The 19,529-nt window shown below is 35.4% G+C and overlaps 1 protein-coding gene across 1 annotated transcript; it reads right to left on the bottom strand.

The window, feature by feature from the left end:
* Window positions 1-35: 35 nt before the first annotated feature.
* msh2 (mutS homolog 2 (E. coli)) lies at window positions 36-18,894 on the bottom strand. The gene is given in 16 exon segments (NM_213524.1): window positions 36-420; window positions 514-683; window positions 2,301-2,548; window positions 2,727-2,931; window positions 5,734-5,979; window positions 9,055-9,152; window positions 10,316-10,466; window positions 10,559-10,682; window positions 11,145-11,254; window positions 12,205-12,404; window positions 13,126-13,259; window positions 13,342-13,491; window positions 14,144-14,290; window positions 15,090-15,377; window positions 18,337-18,485; window positions 18,647-18,894. Coding segments are annotated over 16 exon segments (2,811 nt in total). The 5' UTR covers window positions 18,855-18,894; the 3' UTR covers window positions 36-237.
* Between the last annotated feature and the right edge of the window lie 635 nt (window positions 18,895-19,529).

The raw sequence follows: 19,529 nt of genomic DNA on the forward strand, positions 1-19,529 counted from the left end.
TTGTACTCAACAACACACACACACACACACAAATCTGATTTAGAAAATATTTACTCTGTTGGATGATTTATGTTGAAAAACGCACAAGAATGTGGTCTACAATATAACCCCCAAAAAAACAACAGCTGAAACCAAAGAGACAGTATTAAAATGGAACCTTTTTTCTAATCTACTATAGATTGTATCCATTTCCATTATGCCACAAACAGTTTTACAGAAACGTTGAACTTCTAACCCTCAGGCTGAACTGAGTTTGACCTTGCCAGAGCGTGACACTATCTCATTGACGAAGCTATTGTTTTGGCTGATGACCTCTGCCTTGAGTTTGCGCAGCTCCTCTTTGACAGCCTTGTCAGACATCCCATCAACAGGCATTGATTTAACCTTAGCCAGAAAAGCCTCAATGATCTTCTCTCCCTCCTGTGGGTAAATTGACAAGACAGCATATATCAGTTTATTAACTCCAATGAGCTGCACAGCAAATGCCAAGTTTCTTTCAATAACACCTCTCACCTGTTTCTCCATGCAGCGTTTCTTGGCTTTGGGCCCTGCTTCCTCCCCAACACTGGAGATGTCTTGAAATTCTTCAAGCTCCAAAGCCTTCTCCCGCGCATTTGCAATTACATGTTTGGGGAAGCTAGCAAGCTCCGCCACATGAATCCCAAAGCTCTGGTCACACACACCTAAGTCAAATCAACCACATATATCAGACCAGCTAAAAAAAAAAACGGGTCACGCTTTAAGCACTTCAGAGGTAGGTAAAAAGGTATCACGTAATATTTAGAAACCTTGCAACCATAAATCAGTGAAGTTGCCAATTTAGGCTATTTACTATAGATATGGTGGAGAAATGGAAATGTTTTAAACTTACAGTAACACATAAGGCTTGATGTCTATAAATGTGTACAATGTTCATACAGTATATATGTGTGTGTGTGTGTGTGTGTGTATAACAGTGCGATATGGCTGTATATATCGGCACTGGTGGGAGGCGTGCGTTGCCACGAGGCCGCAGGCAGAGTGCCTTAGTGCCACAACCAGTGCCGATATACAGCCATATCGCACTGCTACGAGTGTGATATTGCGTTTATACAACAGTTTGACGGCATAATTGTGTATATAAAAACAAAATCAAACATGGAGAGTCTCCTTTTGTATGAGGAACTACTTTCTTTCGAAATCAAATCATAAGATGACAGTTAAACAGTTGAGCATGCATCTTTCAAACTTTAGATCTGTAGTGTCTGCTTTTTGCTGGTTGTATGTGGGCGGAGTAACACACAAAGGGTGAAGAGGCTGTAGGATATTGCAGAATATTGCACGACTATCAGCCAATCAGATTTGAGAACCAGATAGAACTGTTATATATATATATAACAAGATTTAAATAAAGATATAACTGCAATAATGAGATTGAATCTGGAATGTAATTTTAAAACTATGTACCTGGGAATTTACCCTGCAGAAATACAAAAAAATGATGTATAGATTCAACACACTACTAACAACTAGCAAAATGGTAATTACAAAGAAAAGGCTCAAGGAAGATCCTCCATCTGTAGGCGAATGGTATATTGTTAAAAAGGTGTATGACATGGAAGTACTGACATTTTACTTCAGACAACAAGCTTATAAAATTTCTGCATACTGGGGTAAATGGCTGAGAAGAAATGCATTGTTTTTCATTGTGGTAATTTTATTTTATATATGTTTGGAGCCTGTAGATCTGACACGTAACAAATAACAAAATTTTATATAGCAACATTTTAGAAACAATAAATACGAATGTAAATAAGATTGTATCTGGTGACCTGACACTTGTATTATGTCTTTTTTGTCTCCATGTTCCTTTAAAAGTGTCTGTTTGCTTTTTTTATTGCCGTTTTGTTTGTTTTGTTCTAAACGGTAGAGAGAATTCATAAAATTCATTTAGCCTATAATAAAAGAAATTATGGAGCGCGCCTTGTGCATTTGTAATGTTTTACAGCCAGCAAATTAAATAATTTGAATACCAAATAAAATGTAAAGTAAATAAAAAAATGCAGTGTATCTGACGATTTATTTAACGCAACCTATGTCAGTGCTTTAGTCGATGTGACTCAAGTTAAATTTGCATATTTACTTGAAAATCGAAATCATCTGTTGAGAGAAGATGCATTCATGTGGTGAAATGGACCCAAAATATTGACATTCAAACTTTAGAGGTTCTTTCTATATTGGTTTGTTTTTGATGGGTTTCAGCATTACACACCAATCATTATACACCACCATGCACAAAACTTGTTTAAACTGGCACATACCCTTTTTGACCTTGTAGAGCATGGTAAGAGTGCTGTCTGTGGTCAGCGCGGTGACATGGAGGTTGCGGACAGTGGGCACCTGCTGTGCCAGCGCCGTCAGCTCATGGAAGTGAGTTGCGAACAGGCAGAAGGACTTGAGGCGGGTGGCGATATACTCTGAGATCGCCCAGGCCAGACCAAAGCCATCATATGTGGATGTGCCTCTGCCCAATTCATCAATAATGATGAGAGAATCCTCAGTGGCTGACCTAAAAAGTTAAAATATAAAACATTAAATGCACTCACAGGGAGTTCTGCAGCCGTTATCAAGACAAATTTAAAAGTTAATTTAAAGGGAACAGAATGTCAATGTTTTGTAAGTGTAAATTGTTAAGATGCACACAAGGAATTCAAAACACTTAAAAAAATAAAAAGTTGACTTCTAACCGAAGAATAGCTGCTGTCTCCAGCATCTCAGCCATAAAAGTGGACACTCCTTTAATCTGGCTGTCACCCGCACCTACTCGAGCAAGAACACAGTCCACCACGCTCAGCTCTGCCTCATCACATGGCACAAAACAGCCAATCTGTGCCATCAGCACAATCACACCCACTTGACGGATGTAGGTAGATTTACCACCCATATTTGGACCTAAACACCAAGAAGAAAAACACTTATAATTTAAGTTTTCAACCACATTCCCAGAGCCCCTCCAACTCTGCAAATTTCCTTTGCATGTTTTACATGGATCAGGTGTGTCTGTTGGGGTTGTTCCAGGAGCGTGGTCGAGAACCACATGATTAAATACATGACTCTTCCATTTAATGCAAGAACTCATAACCCAAAACCTGGAATGCTAACGATTAATCAATGTGCATTATTATTGATCGAGAACTAAAAAAATATATATAACATAAAATATAAATAAAACTCTCTTGACCTGAAATGTAAATGTAAATGTAAATCATCACATAACTCAACTTGTACATTCATCCCATGAACTTACTTGCCTACCAACATCAAAAGAGTGCTTTTTGTAATCATGTTTTCAGCTACAACATCAGTTAATGAGCATTAGGGTTTCTGCAGGTTTCTTCAGGTCAATTTAAGGACTTTAAGGCCATTATAAATTAAATTAGACTTATACAGGGCTAAACCTTAGGGATTTTTTCTAATGGGCCGGTACTTCTGTAAATAATTTTAGGCAATTTAATTTGGAGAATTTGCTGTAAAATGTTTATTAGCTGTTTTTTGTTTCTTGTTTTTTTCTTGTTTTTTTTTTTTGAGAAAAAAAAAGTTGAGATGGATAATTGGTAATTGCGTGTCAGTCCAATAGAGTAGCTTTACTTGGATATAGGAAAATGAGGACCTGTTTAAAACGATTAAAGACCTACAACTCAATATTTCAGTAAATTTAAGACTTTTGAAGGCCCAAAATTTTGTTTTTGAAATTTAAGTTATTTTAAGACTTCAAGACCTCGCAGACACCCTGGAGCTTTAAATGTGAGATGAATTAGCTCCTGACGAGAGTGCTTGCTTCTTTAATTTCATGGAGCGAAAAAAACAAAAGTATTACTGTGATCTGCAGTCTATGTCCAGTCTCTAAAGAACTTTTGACTGCTTTTAACTCCACCAGCAACTTGAACAGAAAGCGTTCTACGACAACACTCATCGCCAAGGAGGACAACAGTGCTCAAAAGCACAGCAGTCGAACTCAGCCAAAACAGGCTAAAAAGGATTTTGTGCAAGATCGCGAATAAAGATAACTTCAAAGAATCTGAAGCATAGCTGCTTATGGGGCTGTTTACGTATCGTGTACATTCGATAGTTCCAATTCAATAGTTCCATATTGAAAGCCATATGTACACGCATTCCAGGTTTCACATATTCAACATTTGAGCATTTACAGTTCGTCACCACAACAGCAGACATAGTAGGCTACGTGTTTTTCCTACAATGAATGTCAATGATTACATGTATCCATTTTTTGGATACCTGTAAATGTCTTCTTTTGTGTAAAAAAAAACAAAACAAAAACAAAGAATAAGTCAAACAGGTTTGGAACAAGTGAAGATTATATAAATGATGAGAGAATTTTAAGTTTTGGGTGAACTCTTTAAATCTTTGTCAAGCTTCTGTGTTAAACCTCATTGTTATGGTATTCAGTGAGTGTAAATTATTGAAAGAACTGCAGTTTATTTTGTATTTTTTATATATTTTAAAAGTAAAGAGTAACTCATTAGTAATTATCTAGTTCTCTCAAGATTTTACAATACATCCAAAATTCTCCAGCACGTTTGTTGACTCAAACATCATCTTAGCCTCACATTACTCCTGTACTCCAACAGCTTCACTGGCTGCCCGTTAAGTCTTGTATTGAATTTAAGACATTGATTTTAATATATAAAGCGGTTCAGGGTTCTGTTCAAGGTTATGTTTGTGATTTGATATCTATTTATTCTACCTCTCGCTGTTTACACTCTACTTCAGGTTCTACACTGTATCAGCCTCGTTGTAAATTCTCTTACTGTGCAACCAAACTTTGGAATCCTCTTCCCACAAACACTAGGAATGCTGGTTCCTTGGACTGCTTCAAGAAGCTTAAAAGTCATCTTTTTAGGACTGTTTTAATTTGTGATATGTTTTTTATTCTCACAATTTACTGTATTCTTTATTGTTTTAGTGTGCTTTGTTGTTATTTACTGTTTTTGTAATTACTTTAGATCTGAGAGAAGAGAATTATAAATAAAATGTATTATTATTATTATTATTACATAAAAATCTGATTACTTTTTACATTAAGTAAAATTAGTAATGTAATCAAATTACAATTTTCCATAGTTGTACATAGTTTTCCCAACTTGTAATCTATTACTTAAGTAACACTGTTAGTCAACATTAGAAGTGGACCATAACCTTTCATCCTAAAACTATTCAACCCCCCTTTCTTGTATTATAAAAATATTGAAAAACCTTTTTGATGCACTTCAATTGTTGACTACTGTGTATAAACTATTGCAGTGTTATTCATGTGAGGTAAAGATTAATGAAATATGAATAAAGGGATTTTCCTCATGTGTTTTATTTAGTTTGGAAAACTACTTGCTCATATGGATGCACACATTCACTAGCTGTCACCGTGTAAATCTAAGACAGCACTCTTGACATGTTTTATGCATGTTAATTGAATTTAATCATACATTTGTCTATTAAAGACTTTCTTTTCAATGATCCAACCAGCCTTTGCACTAGGTAGGATTGCTAATGTTTTGAGTGTAATTTGCACATGCTGTTATACCAGTGACAATGTTCCACTGAAATGGACATGTCTTGCATTATTAAGATAAACAATTGAGGATAACTCAAACGTTCATTAAAACAAATATTGATCAATTAAAAGTGTACAAGCTGACATCCCAAAAAACAAATCCTTCAATAAAAAAAAGAGCTCACCTGTGATGATATGAAACATCTTCTCTCCTCTTATGAAGGTGACATCATTGGGAATGAAAGCCACTTCATCCTGGGCTTCAACACAGGGATGTCTTGCTGCCTTCAGAACGAGTCTCCCTGAACCCTTCTCTAGTATTTTTGGTCTTATGAAAGGCACTGGGGCAGCATGTGACACCACAGCGAAGCTTAACACTGCATCCAGCTGAGCGATCACCTCATTCAGAGTCTGTACTGGATCCACATAACCTACGGTACAAACACAAGTGCATTATTTATACTCAAAGTGCCAACAACATTACAGAAGCAATAGGTCTTTACAAACTATTTTTGTTATGCAGTTGAAACTCTTTTTACATCCTGATGGCAAACATTAAATGAAGTGGTCCACATATATTTCTATGTATTTTTAAATATTATGTGGAAGGTGTAGGACCAAGAAAGGTTTGTCAAATCCAAGCTTTTGTTCCGAACACTACGATGGCTACGAGGCTGTCCTAACACCCAGTCAAAATATGTAATTGCATACCGCAGTGCAACCTGTTTGTACAAAATGGATTACAGACAATTAAACTAACGCATGCACAGATGCAGTTCAGACTGATAATGGCAGGCAAACATCAACAACCTACCCTATTTTTTAAAGTTTTGTATTGTAATCCCTAACAGTAGTATAAAGTTTCCCTTTGGTGAATGTTATATAATGTATTGTAGTGATGTTGTCTAGTGCGCATTCATTAGGCTTGGTTTTGAATGGCAATTTGCTTGGTGGGATTTCAGGGCTATCAGGCTAACGTTAGCATTGTCCAAGATGTCCTATTGCACCTTTAAAGGGTCACGAAACACCAAAATGCATTTTTATTATTTTACATATTAACGCTTTTAAAAACACGATAAAGACAAATATATTTAGCCAACAAGTGAAAATTGGTTGTTTTTGCATTTTTTGCAGAAAGAGCTTTTCACATCTGGAGATGGTGAAATCTGGATTTGCCACAAGTCTTCTTTTAAAAAGGATGCGGTTTCAGTTCGTGTTGATTGTCCTGTCTGCGGATTTGGTAAGTGTGTGATCAATGTTCTCTGCTCATGTTTATACAGATGGAGAAGTTAGTTAGTATCGTCAGCAGTACTTTTAGTTTTTAAAGACATAACCTAGTCAAAATGATTTAGTTACTGAGTTTACAGAAATATCACTACAATATTATGGACTAAAAATCCTCCACTTCAAAACAGCACTCAGATCCGCTGTAAATGCTGCTCCTTGAATCACTGTCTATATCCCCTGCATCTGTGTTTGTGTTGCCGGTGTGAAAATCTGCTGTAGTGCACGTAATCAGGGTCTCTGCAGATATCATTATGTCAAATTTAAGACCTTTTACGACCTTTTTAAGACCATTAAGTATTAAATTTAAGACCTATATCGCAATATCAAAAACACGCGAGAGAAAATATAAAAGCACAAAATTAGAGGTAAAATAAAGTTATTTAAATTGAACAATACTAAAGTCAGGTTAAATGCACCATTGAACTACAGAAAAAACAAACATCCTAATGCAGATTTATACTTTCACCTGGCACCGCATCACACAACTCACGAAACGGATTAAAGCTTTTATACTTGACACGTTCACCATAGATATATTTTTTTTTTAAATGACAGGGGGCGGTCCAAAAAAACAGAAAGTAAAATCAGACGAATAAAAAGATAATCATTATCATTGTAGTTGTTTTTGGGGGCCTCTTTTTTGTTGTTTTAACAAGCTTATCCCTCAGGTTTTTCCAAAGTTTTACAAAAACTTTCCTCCTTTCCCATGGCTGTTGCAATTTCTAGCCAATAATTATTGGTCATTCTGGCAAGCAGAAATGTAACTGTGATAGAAAATAGGTAAAAACTTGATTAGGTATTATAGCCTACTGTACTATTTACTCTTCAAATAAATCCCACTATCAATCCCATTTTATCACTAAAATAAAGTGAACTAGTGTCTGCTGTACAGTGTTTTGTAAAGTACAGTAAAGTACTTTAATTACTCTGTTGTGGTAATACTACAGTTGCTATGGTAACACAACAAGTGTATTAAAAACGAACTACCCAGTGCTTTAGTTTTTTTTTTTTACAATATAGGGTATATTTTTCAACAATTCAACACACTTTACTGTAGTAAAACTACACTGTATTTCATTTTATCAGTTCACTATTCTTAATACTACAGTATGCTGAAGCATCTCTGGAGAGCAAAAGCACGAAAGGAGTCCGACAGAGCGAGAGCAGATCATTCGCACGTGAGCAGCCAGTGTTTTGAGAGCTGGCAAGCAGTTTTGTCCATGAACAAAGGAAACATGAACAGAGATTCGCTCTTTCGTATTACAGCGCTCCCGACTTATAAAACTGCGCTTGCGACATTTGTCAGTGAAATAACGGCATACTCTGCCAGCCGAAATCATGTTGCGCGCACTCAAAGCGAACTTCCGCAAACACAGCGATGATGTCACATTCGCCGCGCGCACTGAGTTTAATAAAAGAAAGCTGATTGGCTATTGCAAGTTGACCTTTTTGTAGTTGTAATACCGCGAATTACAATTGGACTAGTGAAATAAAGAACTACAACACCCCAAAAACCTAGCAACAACAACAAAAAAAATTAAAATGAGCATTAGATGTAGCGTTACATGGACATCGCAAAAATAAGACCTGTGCAAAAATATTTAAGACCTAGAACAGCAAATGTAACACTTTTTAAAGCCATAAATTTCGATTTTTCAATTTAAGACTAACACTTTTTAAGACCCCGCGGGACCCTGGTAATAAAACTCCCTTTTTCATCCAAAGCCTTCTCTCTTTCACCACTCAACACTCCCACCTAAACAAAGCTGGATTCACCCACTTTCCCAACCTTTTTCAAACTAGAGGTGTGAAAACACCCTGCTGACACAGGGGGTGGGGGTGTTCATGGCCCTTTAAAGCATTACTGAGAACAGTTTGATGTGATAAAAAAAGGCTAACATCAAATTTAATTTAGCTTAATAAAGCATAATCAGGAGATATTGATATTGAATTGGTTGTGCCTAAATGTTTTTTTTTTTTTGACTCTCAAAGTGCCAGAGGTCATGGACTTGAGTTTTATTAATAACCACGAAACAATTTCAGGTAAATACCTCCTTTAATGTTCTAGTGAAAAAAAAGTGTCACCAACAACTTGTAAAATGAAACTTTCCATTTATGTTTTAACTATCATAGTGACATACTGAATCCATAACGTTCCTTATTTATAATTAAAGCCAAAAAAAATCTAAAACTACAGTGAACATTAATAAATAGCTCACCTGCAGCAATGCTGATGATTTCCTTGACGATGGCATTCTGAGCCTCTTCATACTCTTCTCTGCTTTTTGTGTATTCTTCATTCAACGAGCTAAGCTTACTACAAAACAGACACAGGTCCATCATTTATAAAGCTAGTCCCTGGTTGAATCAATATGTAACCTTACATCACAATGGTGTGATTAATATGTTCAGAACACACGTCATCAACTGCTGAAGTCAAAATTTCTTACTTGTGCTGAGACATGGAAAGAGAAGCATGGTGCTTGTCAATCACAATTTATCAGTGTTTTCACATAAGTAGAAAAACAACACTAACGATGTGTAAAATCCACGCTGTCTATGGAGAGTAATAATTAGATTGAAATATAGCTGGACGATGTGCTTTTTTCACTTCAGATACACCGTTTATGTCACTAGAACATTTACTTTATTGCTCTTTAAGTTAATCAGCCACTCATGTTCCATAAATTAATATAATCCAGCAGTTCTGATCTCTCCTGCAGCGTAAATTATCATGATGGTGCCCATCACCATTCACATATCAAAAAAATATCCTTATTAAGCCGTTTAAACAAAGAAATACACATTCTTATACATATTTGTGAATGGGAATATGATATATTTCATAATGTAATTAAAAGGTTTGTCAATATTTGCAAAAAAAGTAAAAAAAAAATCCAAACACAATAAATACATTAATCATGGAAACTTTAGCAATGCATTCTAAATAATGGTCACATTAAAAAACTCATGCAGCTGCAGAAGTATTAAAAGTCCTGTGAAGAGCTTTGAAATGTGCAACTTTATTTGATGTTTGACCTAATCTCATACGAAACATGAAGAAAGTGTGGGAGATAGTGTAGTTCTTTCCCTTTTTAAACAGCCAATAGCGTTTTATTTTATCACCCCTTTGCCAGCGAGTGGTTGAGCTCAAGTGGATCAAATGTGAAGCGTCTTGAAGGGGGCGGGGCATGTCAGATATTAGAGAACATTTGGTTGGTCACAATTTGATGAGAAACTGAAGTATAAGTTGACGTGAGTAAAATCGTTGATGCATTTAGTTGGAAGTTACAAACTACAAACCTTACATGTTTGCATCAGATTTTTGTTCTAATTGCAAATTTCTTGCTGTGCACTAGCTTCTAGATGTCCTAAAAAACTAACAATACCAATATTAACATCTAAAAAAAATCAAATTTTAATTTCATGGGACCTTTAAATCTTGTAAGGGTTAAACATTTCATACAACATTTCTCTTACCTATTAGTGAAACGTACTCCATTCTTCTGAACGTCTAAAGTAGTGAATTTCTTGTTGTTGCGAAGACTCTTTTCTTCTTTGCACGTAACTCGGAAAAAATAACCAATTTGTGCATTGGATTCAAGCTTTACAGTCTTGGCTGCTTCCAACCCTAAATCACAGATCAACAAATGAAAAAAAAGAAAGATGCAAGAAGATTAATATCAAAATGCTTAAACAGGAATGCAAACTAGGTTCAGTTACCAAGCTCCCGAGCTGCGCTGCTCAAGGCAGCCTGCATGGCTTTCTCCAAACGATCCATGTTTTCCCTGAGATCACTCAAAGTTGGATCAAAGGAAGGTTTCACCAGAAACTCGTGATGCTCAACCTGGACAATAACACAACAGTATTAGAAAGATTAGACAACAGATTGTTCTCAAAGCCTGTTTATCACGCTGCACTTAAGTCTTCTATAGCCATCAGGTCTGAAGTCTGGACAATTTGTCTGCTATGTATGGTCAAGGACCACCCATGATGCTACAAGAGTGACAGTTTAACAAACCAATCACTTTTCATTTTGTGCAGTGTCCTATTTAGGGATGTGGAAATGTCAGTCCGTTGTGCAAATTTTACGAACACCTTATCAATACCCTAAATGATCTGCCAACAAAACAGAATACTTTTTTCATTCTGACTTAGTTTGTATTTCAATGACATTTCTACTGAAATACAGACTGAGATGAAAGTGCAATACACTAGTTTTCTTTGTTTTATAAAAGCAAATGGTTGTTGTATAAGTGAATAAAATGTAAACAGAAGCAAAACCCTAAGATAGAAGACAAGAGCAGACCTGGTTCATGTCAAGTGTGGTTTCAATCATCTCCTGAAATTTGGAGAAGTCTGAGATGAGGTCGTTTAGTGGAGAGATGAATGCTGCATGCAGGAGGACCTGATGTTTTCCTGTTAACACAGAGTGGTGGAAAGAGTACTGAAAAATCACTCAAGTAAAAGTAACATAACTTGCCCAAAAATGTAGCGCAAGTAAATTATCTGTTTTAAATTGTACCGCAAGTATGAGTAAAACGTAACCATTTTAAAAGTACTCAAGAGTAGTGAGTGTTACGCTGTGAATGGCTTATGTGTTTACATGCATGTGTTTGCATGTGTGTGAAAAAGTAATATTCTGTAGTGCATGTAGTTTTTGTTCAAGGTAATTTGGCAACTTCAGTCATCATGGGTCATTGAGCATAAAGATTTGACATCATCTTGTGGACCCTTTTAACACTTCACATTTTAAAACTGCAATTCCTGAGGAAAAATAAATACTCAATTACAGTCATTTGAGTATTTGTAACTTTACACCGCTGTTAACAGATTAAAATCACTCATGTTGTCCCATAAAAAGCATCGTTTCTTTAAGGCAGGGGTTTTCACACTCGGCCCTGGAGAGTTTAGCTACAACCAACTAATCAAGCTCTTACTAGATATACAAGAAACTTCCTGGCAGCTGTGTTGAAGCAAGTTGGAGCTAAACTCTCCCGCACACTGGCCCTCCAGGACCGAGTTTGGACCCCGGCTTTAAGGGATAGTTCACCCAAAAAGAAAAATAGTTAATTCGTTTTTTTAAACTTACAGATTACTTTTTACTACTGACTAAACAACCTCAAGATATTCTGAAGAATATCGGATAAAAACAGCCATTGACATTCATAGTAGGAACAAAAGATACAATGGACGTCATTGGCTGCTTGTTTCCAACATTCTTCAGAATATCTTTCTTTCAGTTCAATAAACGAAAGAAAGTCAAACAAGTCAAGAAAGAATCCTTGATGAGTGAATTAAACCTTAAAACTATAAGGATTCTCAGGCTTAATGTTGTCGATTATTGATAAAGTTGTTGTTTTGCTTACCACTGTATCTCTCCAGTGCCAGCACCACATTGGGCAGTTGCCCCACAGATTGATAGACCCGGTAACAGTCCTGTAAATTGGAGCTCTGACGCTGGAACTTCTTTGCCATCCGATTTAAGTCAGGAAAGCGACGAAGTAGATCCTCTTGACAACTTTTCCTTAGCTCCGAGTCCTCCACAAATGTCTCCACAAGGTCCAGTCTAAGCATGTACAAGCAAAGGTATAGTCTCATTGTATGTTACAAAAGTTCGATTCAAAGAGGAAACGATATCTTAAATTATGCTGTGAAACTGAAGTAAAGATTTCATTATGATTGCAATTCAGAGGTTTGATCAGGAAACTATCCATGATGTGAAATTGTAAATGTAAACAATCAAAATCACTGCAATCGTTATTATACTAATTGTATTGTACTAATTATATAACTATTATCGTACTGATATACAAGTATATTGAGCATAACAATAGCAACAAAAGTTGTCCAGTCAGAATCAGTGAGTGAGCTCCTTTTTGCTTTAATTTCAATAACGTTAATAATCAGATCAGTACGATCAGTATCAGGTCTATTTTATTATTACAATAGTTATGTATAGCAGCAGAATGTTACTTGATTTAACGCAAATCTTATATAATGTTACAGATTTCAAAACTTATGCCATATTGACTACATTAACATAAATTCAGTTATAAACGCATTTCTTTTTAAATGACATCCACTTTTAAAATAAAGGGTCTCATTATGGGAAAAAAGTACATTATTTATAACACGCATAACAACATTTTGATTTATGTATCTGTGCACAATCATTTGAAATATCACTTAAATATAAAGACTATATTACAGAGGTCTTAAAAAGACATTACTATTACATAAACCATGGATTAATACACACTTAAATGAGCTTGTGTCAAAAGTCTCACCTTTCTTCTATCTTGTTTTTGTCAATGAGAGGCTGTTTGATCCATTGGTTGACCAGTCGCTGTCCTTGTGGAGTCCGACATTTGTTCAGAAGTCCAGCCAGAGAGTGAGTGCCTGTAGCATCATCAGAGGAACCCTGAGAAATAACAGAAGCAAAGTATAGATTGTAGCCTTGGCTGAAGAAATGGCCTATTTCTCGTTTTTAAATGAGCACTAACCTGAAAGAGATTGAGAGCCTGTACAGCAGCATTATCCAGGCGCATGTACTGGTTGAGGTCAAAGGTGGTCATCTTGAAAGACCCAAAATTGGCCTCATCTGCGAGAAGCTCCAGGTATTTGATGACTGCTTCTAAGCAAGACATTGCAATCTGAAAAGGTGATATTATGATTAAATCTCCAGGCAAAACCCCCTCAAACTGAACACTGATTTTTAAATGGGTTGCAAATGCTGCATTCTGAAGCTTCAAAACCTTAATGAATCTTTAGCATTGAATCAGTTGTTTCTGAGCAAAGCAAATCTGCAGGATCACATGATTTCAGTAAAAAAGGTTGTCACATCTTTACAGTTTTAAATTTTTTGGTAAGCTTCGAAATATAGTTCTAAGATTTTTTTAGTTTTTATAGTTTTAAGATTTAGTTTTTACCTAATCACTGATCAATTTTATTATTCTGTAGATGTTTTGATGCGACATTTGTAAAATGAAAAGGAATGGTTAATAGTCGGGTTGGGTTGTACACATGCTATTAAGGACACTTAATATTTGATGAAATTAGAGAAATTAGGGAAATTTAGGCTAAGTGCATTTATATATTATACTTTTAATTTAAAAGCTTGCAATGTTTGAAAAAGTCAATTCTAACACATTTTGCCTGAGGGTTTTCTGCATTTAAATGTTATGACCACCAGGTGTCCCTTGGACACGATGTTTCAAAAGCTTCAAAAAAGAAATCTTTTCGTTCAATTGTTTTGAAGCTTTGAAAAGCATAGTTTCTCCTTTCACTAGTGGCAGATCCCCAAACCTTTTTCTCCATCTCAGGCAGGGCAGCGCTGGACACAGTCTCTCCTTTACGGGCCTTCAGTAGCCGATTCAGATCCTGCACAATGTCTTTAGTTGTGAACTCTGACTTCTTCCTGTCTGTGAGGAGAATGCCACCACGCTGCACCACCTGAATCATCAACAACCACAAGTATTTATTAAGCATGATTATAGATATACTACATGTCAAAGGATGCAAAACATTCAGATTTATGATGTTTATTTTTTATGCTTGCCAATGGTATTTATTTATTTTATTAAAAACATTGTAAAATGTTCTATCGTTAAATTAAAACTAAGTATTCACCTCCTATAAGTAAGGTATCGCTAATACACTATTTTCTTAGCAGTTATTTCTCAGAAATCCTTGTAATATGTTAAATTGGTGCTCAGTGGGAATCTCATATATTTTTCAGCATTCTACAGTTTAAAACAATAAATTTAAAATAATACTTTTAAATTTGAAATAGCTCTTGAATTACTTGTAGCATTATTACATTATAAAAAATAAAGTCTTAACTTTTAGTATTGAATGCTTTCTACTTTAAAGAATCATTTTCCTTTCAAGTCATGTTTATTTTTTATTAACATAGATTTAGATTGTAGTGTATCATGGTTTACACAAAAGTATTAAGCAGCATAAATGTTTTAAAATAAACAATAAGAACTGTTCCTTTAAAACATATGATGATATTATGAAGACTACTGAACGCTTTTAAAAATGTAAAAAAAAAAAAAGCTTACAAAGTGTCTTAAAAAAAAATTACCAGAGCATTTTTTTAAGATTAAGTGTAACATTAACTGTTTTTTATGTTTATATTAATTACAAAAATAAATGTTTGTTGTAAGTATAAAAAACGATAACAAAAACATTGACAACCAATCACCATCTTGTTTAATTTTTAAACACAGTATATATTAAAAGTCACCTGTTTAAGTTTGCCCTGGTCTCCTCCTGAATCTCCTGCAGGAAGCACACACTCTTTGGGGCCGATTTGCACAAGTAGAGCCTCCAGGTTGGAGAACTGATCGTTATCAGGGAACTCGCACACACCAAGTTTCCTGAGGGTACTGTCCACATAACCAACACCGACAACACGCTGGCCATCAGTGCCAGTGCCAAGACGAACACCCACCACACCGACAGCACCCTCAGCAGGCCCTCCGCCACTGCCAAACAGAATCTCCTCAAACTGAGTAAGGTTTCCTGGAGATGCCTAAATACAAAACAAACACCAGGTAAATGCAGGAAAAGTTCATTTAGCCCTCATAATGATTTAAGTTAGTTTTGACCTAGAAGAGATGCATAAAAAGTAAGTAGGAAAGTAGGTAAGTAAATAAGTAAGTAGGTAAGCAGACAGGTACGCAAGTAGGTAAATAAGTAATTAGGTAAGTAGGAAAGTAAGCAGGTAGGCAAGTAAGTAGGTATGCAAGTAGGTAGGTAAGTACTTAGGTAAGTAATTAGGTATGTAATCAGGTAAGTCATTAGGTAAGTGTATAGGCAATTAAGTAGGTAAGTCAAGCTGCAGTCAAACTGGGCTTTTCATCCTAAAGACTTCCATTCATACGCACGCAAATGCGTCAGACCGGAAACGCTAGATCATGCGTTAAGTTTCGCAGGTTGCTGCAGTGCAAAGTTCAAGATGGTGAACTCTGACCTGCGAATCGCATCACTTGACTGTGTGAGACCAACCGAGGATCAAAACATGACCTCTCTGGACAGAAATTTAAAACATGGAGCAATCGCTCGCTTTTTTTAATGCCTAATAAACTTGTTTATTCCCGCCCCTTTTCGCAGCGCCATACGACAGAATTTCACACACACAAACTCTAGTGTGACCGCAGCTTTATTAGGTAAGTATATAGGCAATTAAGTAGGTATGCAAGTAAGTAGGCAAGTAATTAGGTAAGTAATTAGGTAGGCAAGTAAGTAAAGCTGCGGTCACACAGAACTTTTCTCCCCATAGACTTCCATTTATACTCATGCGAATGCGTCAGACCGGAAACGCAAGGTCATGCATCAAGTTTCGCAGGTCGCTGCAGTGCAAAGTTCAAGCTTAGTGAACTTTGACCATGCGAAATCTCATCACTTGACTGCGTGAGACCTATCGAGGATTATAACATGACCTCTCTGGACAGAAATTTAAAACATGGAGCAACCGCTTGCTTTATCATCTTGTTTAATCCCGCACATTTTCGCTGAATTTGGCACACACAAACTCTAGTGTGACCACAGCATGCTTTGGTTAGTAAGTAATTAGGCAAGTAAGTAGGTAAGACAATAATCAGGTAAGTAAGTAGGTAAGTAAGATATTAGGTTATGAGGTAAATAATTAGGCAAATAAGTAGGTAAGTAGGCAAGTAAATAGACAGGTAATAGGTAAATAAGTAGGTAAGAAGGCAAGTAAGTAATGAAGTAATTAGGTAAGTAGGCAAGTAATTAGGTAAATTATTAGGCAAGTAATTAGGTAGGTAAGTAAGTAAGTAATTAGGTAAGTTATCAAGCCGGTTGGTCAGTTGATGGATAGAGAAAAGTAATTAGCCCAAAGGATCATTTTGACCGATAGATTTATTTTTATTTTACAAAGGTTACATTTATTAACCTTATTTACCTTAAAAATACATTAATAAAAATGTAAATGCAGTAATAACATGGTAAAGTATATGTAAAGTAATTTATATTATTATATACTAATAACTCAATCTATGGCTGAGTTATGGTTCAGTCTGAAAGCACATCTGTTTAGCTGTGCCTTTACTGTATGAGCACTGTGCTACGTCCGACAGATCGCACTATTATGTTTTTCATTTTCTTTTTCATTCTTTTATAGCCTATTTTAACTCATTTTAATTTGTTTCTATCTGTTTTTAATAATTTTTATTGTCTGCATTTTATGTTCCTAAACTTGTCTCTTTTATTCCTGTTTAAGTAAAGCACTTTGAATTGCCACTGTGTATGAAATGTGCTATATAAATAAACTTGCCTTGCCTATGGTGATGCTATGTTTTTTGATGAAAACCAAGTTTTAAATCTCTTTGAATATTTTTAATTAACCAAAATGTGTAAATATGGTAATAACGTGGTAAAAGTATTTAAACATTCGACTTTCATGTTTTTCCACTTTCACTAATAACAGACAAGATCTCACTTTCTCCCTACATACACAACATACATACATAAACATACATATCCAGTGGGGAAATAAGTATTCAACATGTCACCATTTTCATCATCACTCAGAAAAACATATTTCTAAAGGTGCCATTGACTTGAAATTTTCACTAGATGTTGATTACCAAAGAAATACATATGAAAAGAAAACAAATCTAATTAGTTTACAAATTAAGTTATGTGTAATAAAACGAAATCTGGAAAAAAAAAAAGTATTGAACATATGAAGAAAGGGGGACATAGAAAGGCAGTGAAAGCCCAGACAGCAGCTGAAATCTCTTAGAAGTTATTTAGCAACCCTCTGCCCTTTGTCATAGTAAATTAATAACAGCTACTTCAGTCCAACATCTACACAAGCAGAATGATGAAGATTAAACTAGGGTGGACATTTCAGCAAGACAATGATCCAAAACACAGCCAAGAAAAATCTCAAATGGTTCAAAAAAAAAAAAAAAAAAAAAAAAAAAAAAAAAAAAAAAAAACAAGCTGTAGAATGGCTTAATCACCTGACTCGAATCCACTAGAAAACACAAAATAAAGATCAAATTGGATAGACAAAACTGACAGAACCGACAAAATTTTTACACTGTTGAAGTCTGCGAAAAAGAAAAACTATGATTGTTTTATATGACTAATGCTTCCTTAGTAAAGCTACAATAATAGGCCAATCCATATTTAGGAAAATTGAGAAGGTTGGTTTTATAATCACACATTTAGACTTTTCCCTTTATAATATAACTTCAGAAAAGCATTCTTTGCAAACTCTAAATAGTGAACTCATATTAGCAGCCACTGGCTATCAAATTACAGCATCAATCACAGTAAGATAAATAGCGCTAACGTTGTGCTGAAGTCATTCTTACATGGGATTTCTGAGCCATTATTTACAGTAGCCTGTCACAAGTTGTCACTGTACCAAAATGAACTAATTTACCAATATAATCACAACTTTAACTCAATTTTATAAAAGAATGGTTAATGAAAGAGGACATTTGATACTGTACCTTGAAAGCGATTTGCCAGTCATGCTCTTTGCTGCTCTTACTGGCGTTCTTGTAAACCTCCACCCGGTATTGTCTAACCAGCAGCAAATCCCTCACAAATGACTCAAAGTTCATCTTACTGAGGACCACACTTTCCAACCTCCTGTTCCCTGAATTAATAAGAATAAAAACAACACTTATATAACATACAATAACGTAAATTACGATACTTCACAAAAACACATAAATCTGCACAACTGGAAGACATAGTTGATGATATCTTTAAAGAGATAATGACTATTGTGTAACAATTTATAAGCGGATCACTAACCTGAACCCAGATTTTTGATGACTCCATTAGTCTTGAAAACCTCTTTAGCTGCAAAAATCGCATCTTTCCCGTGCACAGTATAGTAATCGTTTCTATCAAACACTCGCACCGTGGTGTCTGGTTTGTCGGACATCGAAAAGTAAAAATTGAGGAATCCATGTTCAGACGCGCTGTCCATAGACAGATTCTGTTTAGGTTGCACCGCCATGCTGGAATCTCCCGCCACAGCACAGGCGCGCCGGGAGGGTCAAAGGCAAACGGGGCGGAGCTAAAATGACGACAAACATTGCTATCTTGTTGTAAGCTTGGTTGTTACAGTTATCTTTACTTGCTTGCATAGTTTTTTTTGAATAATAGCCTATATTTGATGACATAGATTGGGAACAGTTTTGGCTTCTTCGGAAAAAAAAATTATCTAATAAAGCTGTTGAAGTCTCAATCAAAATCATTCATAATTGCTACCAAAGAAATACCAAACTAGCTAAATTTATTAACAATATCTCCTCTAAATGTCACTTAGTACTCAATATGATGAAACACTAAACCATTTATTTGGGGAGTGTAATAAAGTGTTTTGGTTGACTTTTCCAATTTCATTAAAAAATTCTTATTTCCAAGCTTCTGTATTTCCTCCAAAGTGTTATTCTTTGGTTAGGCCTATTGCCTGAATGTAGATCCTTCTCATTGTAAATTTATTATTAATTTATTGCTTTTTAAAAGCAGAATTTTTACATTCATAAATGTAAATGTACTTTGAAATTTATGTTAATTCTTTAAAAGACTCTAACAATAACATTGCATGTACAACACTTTCTTGGTGTAAATCATTTAAACTGGTTTAATTTGCAGGAATTTTATTTACGCAACCCTCTTTGTCTCCTTG

The sequence above is a fragment of the Danio rerio genome, chromosome 12 (genome assembly GCF_052040795.2).
Source record: "Danio rerio strain M-AB ecotype USA chromosome 12, GRCz13ab, whole genome shotgun sequence".
NCBI classification, from domain to species: domain Eukaryota; kingdom Metazoa; phylum Chordata; class Actinopteri; order Cypriniformes; family Danionidae; genus Danio; species Danio rerio.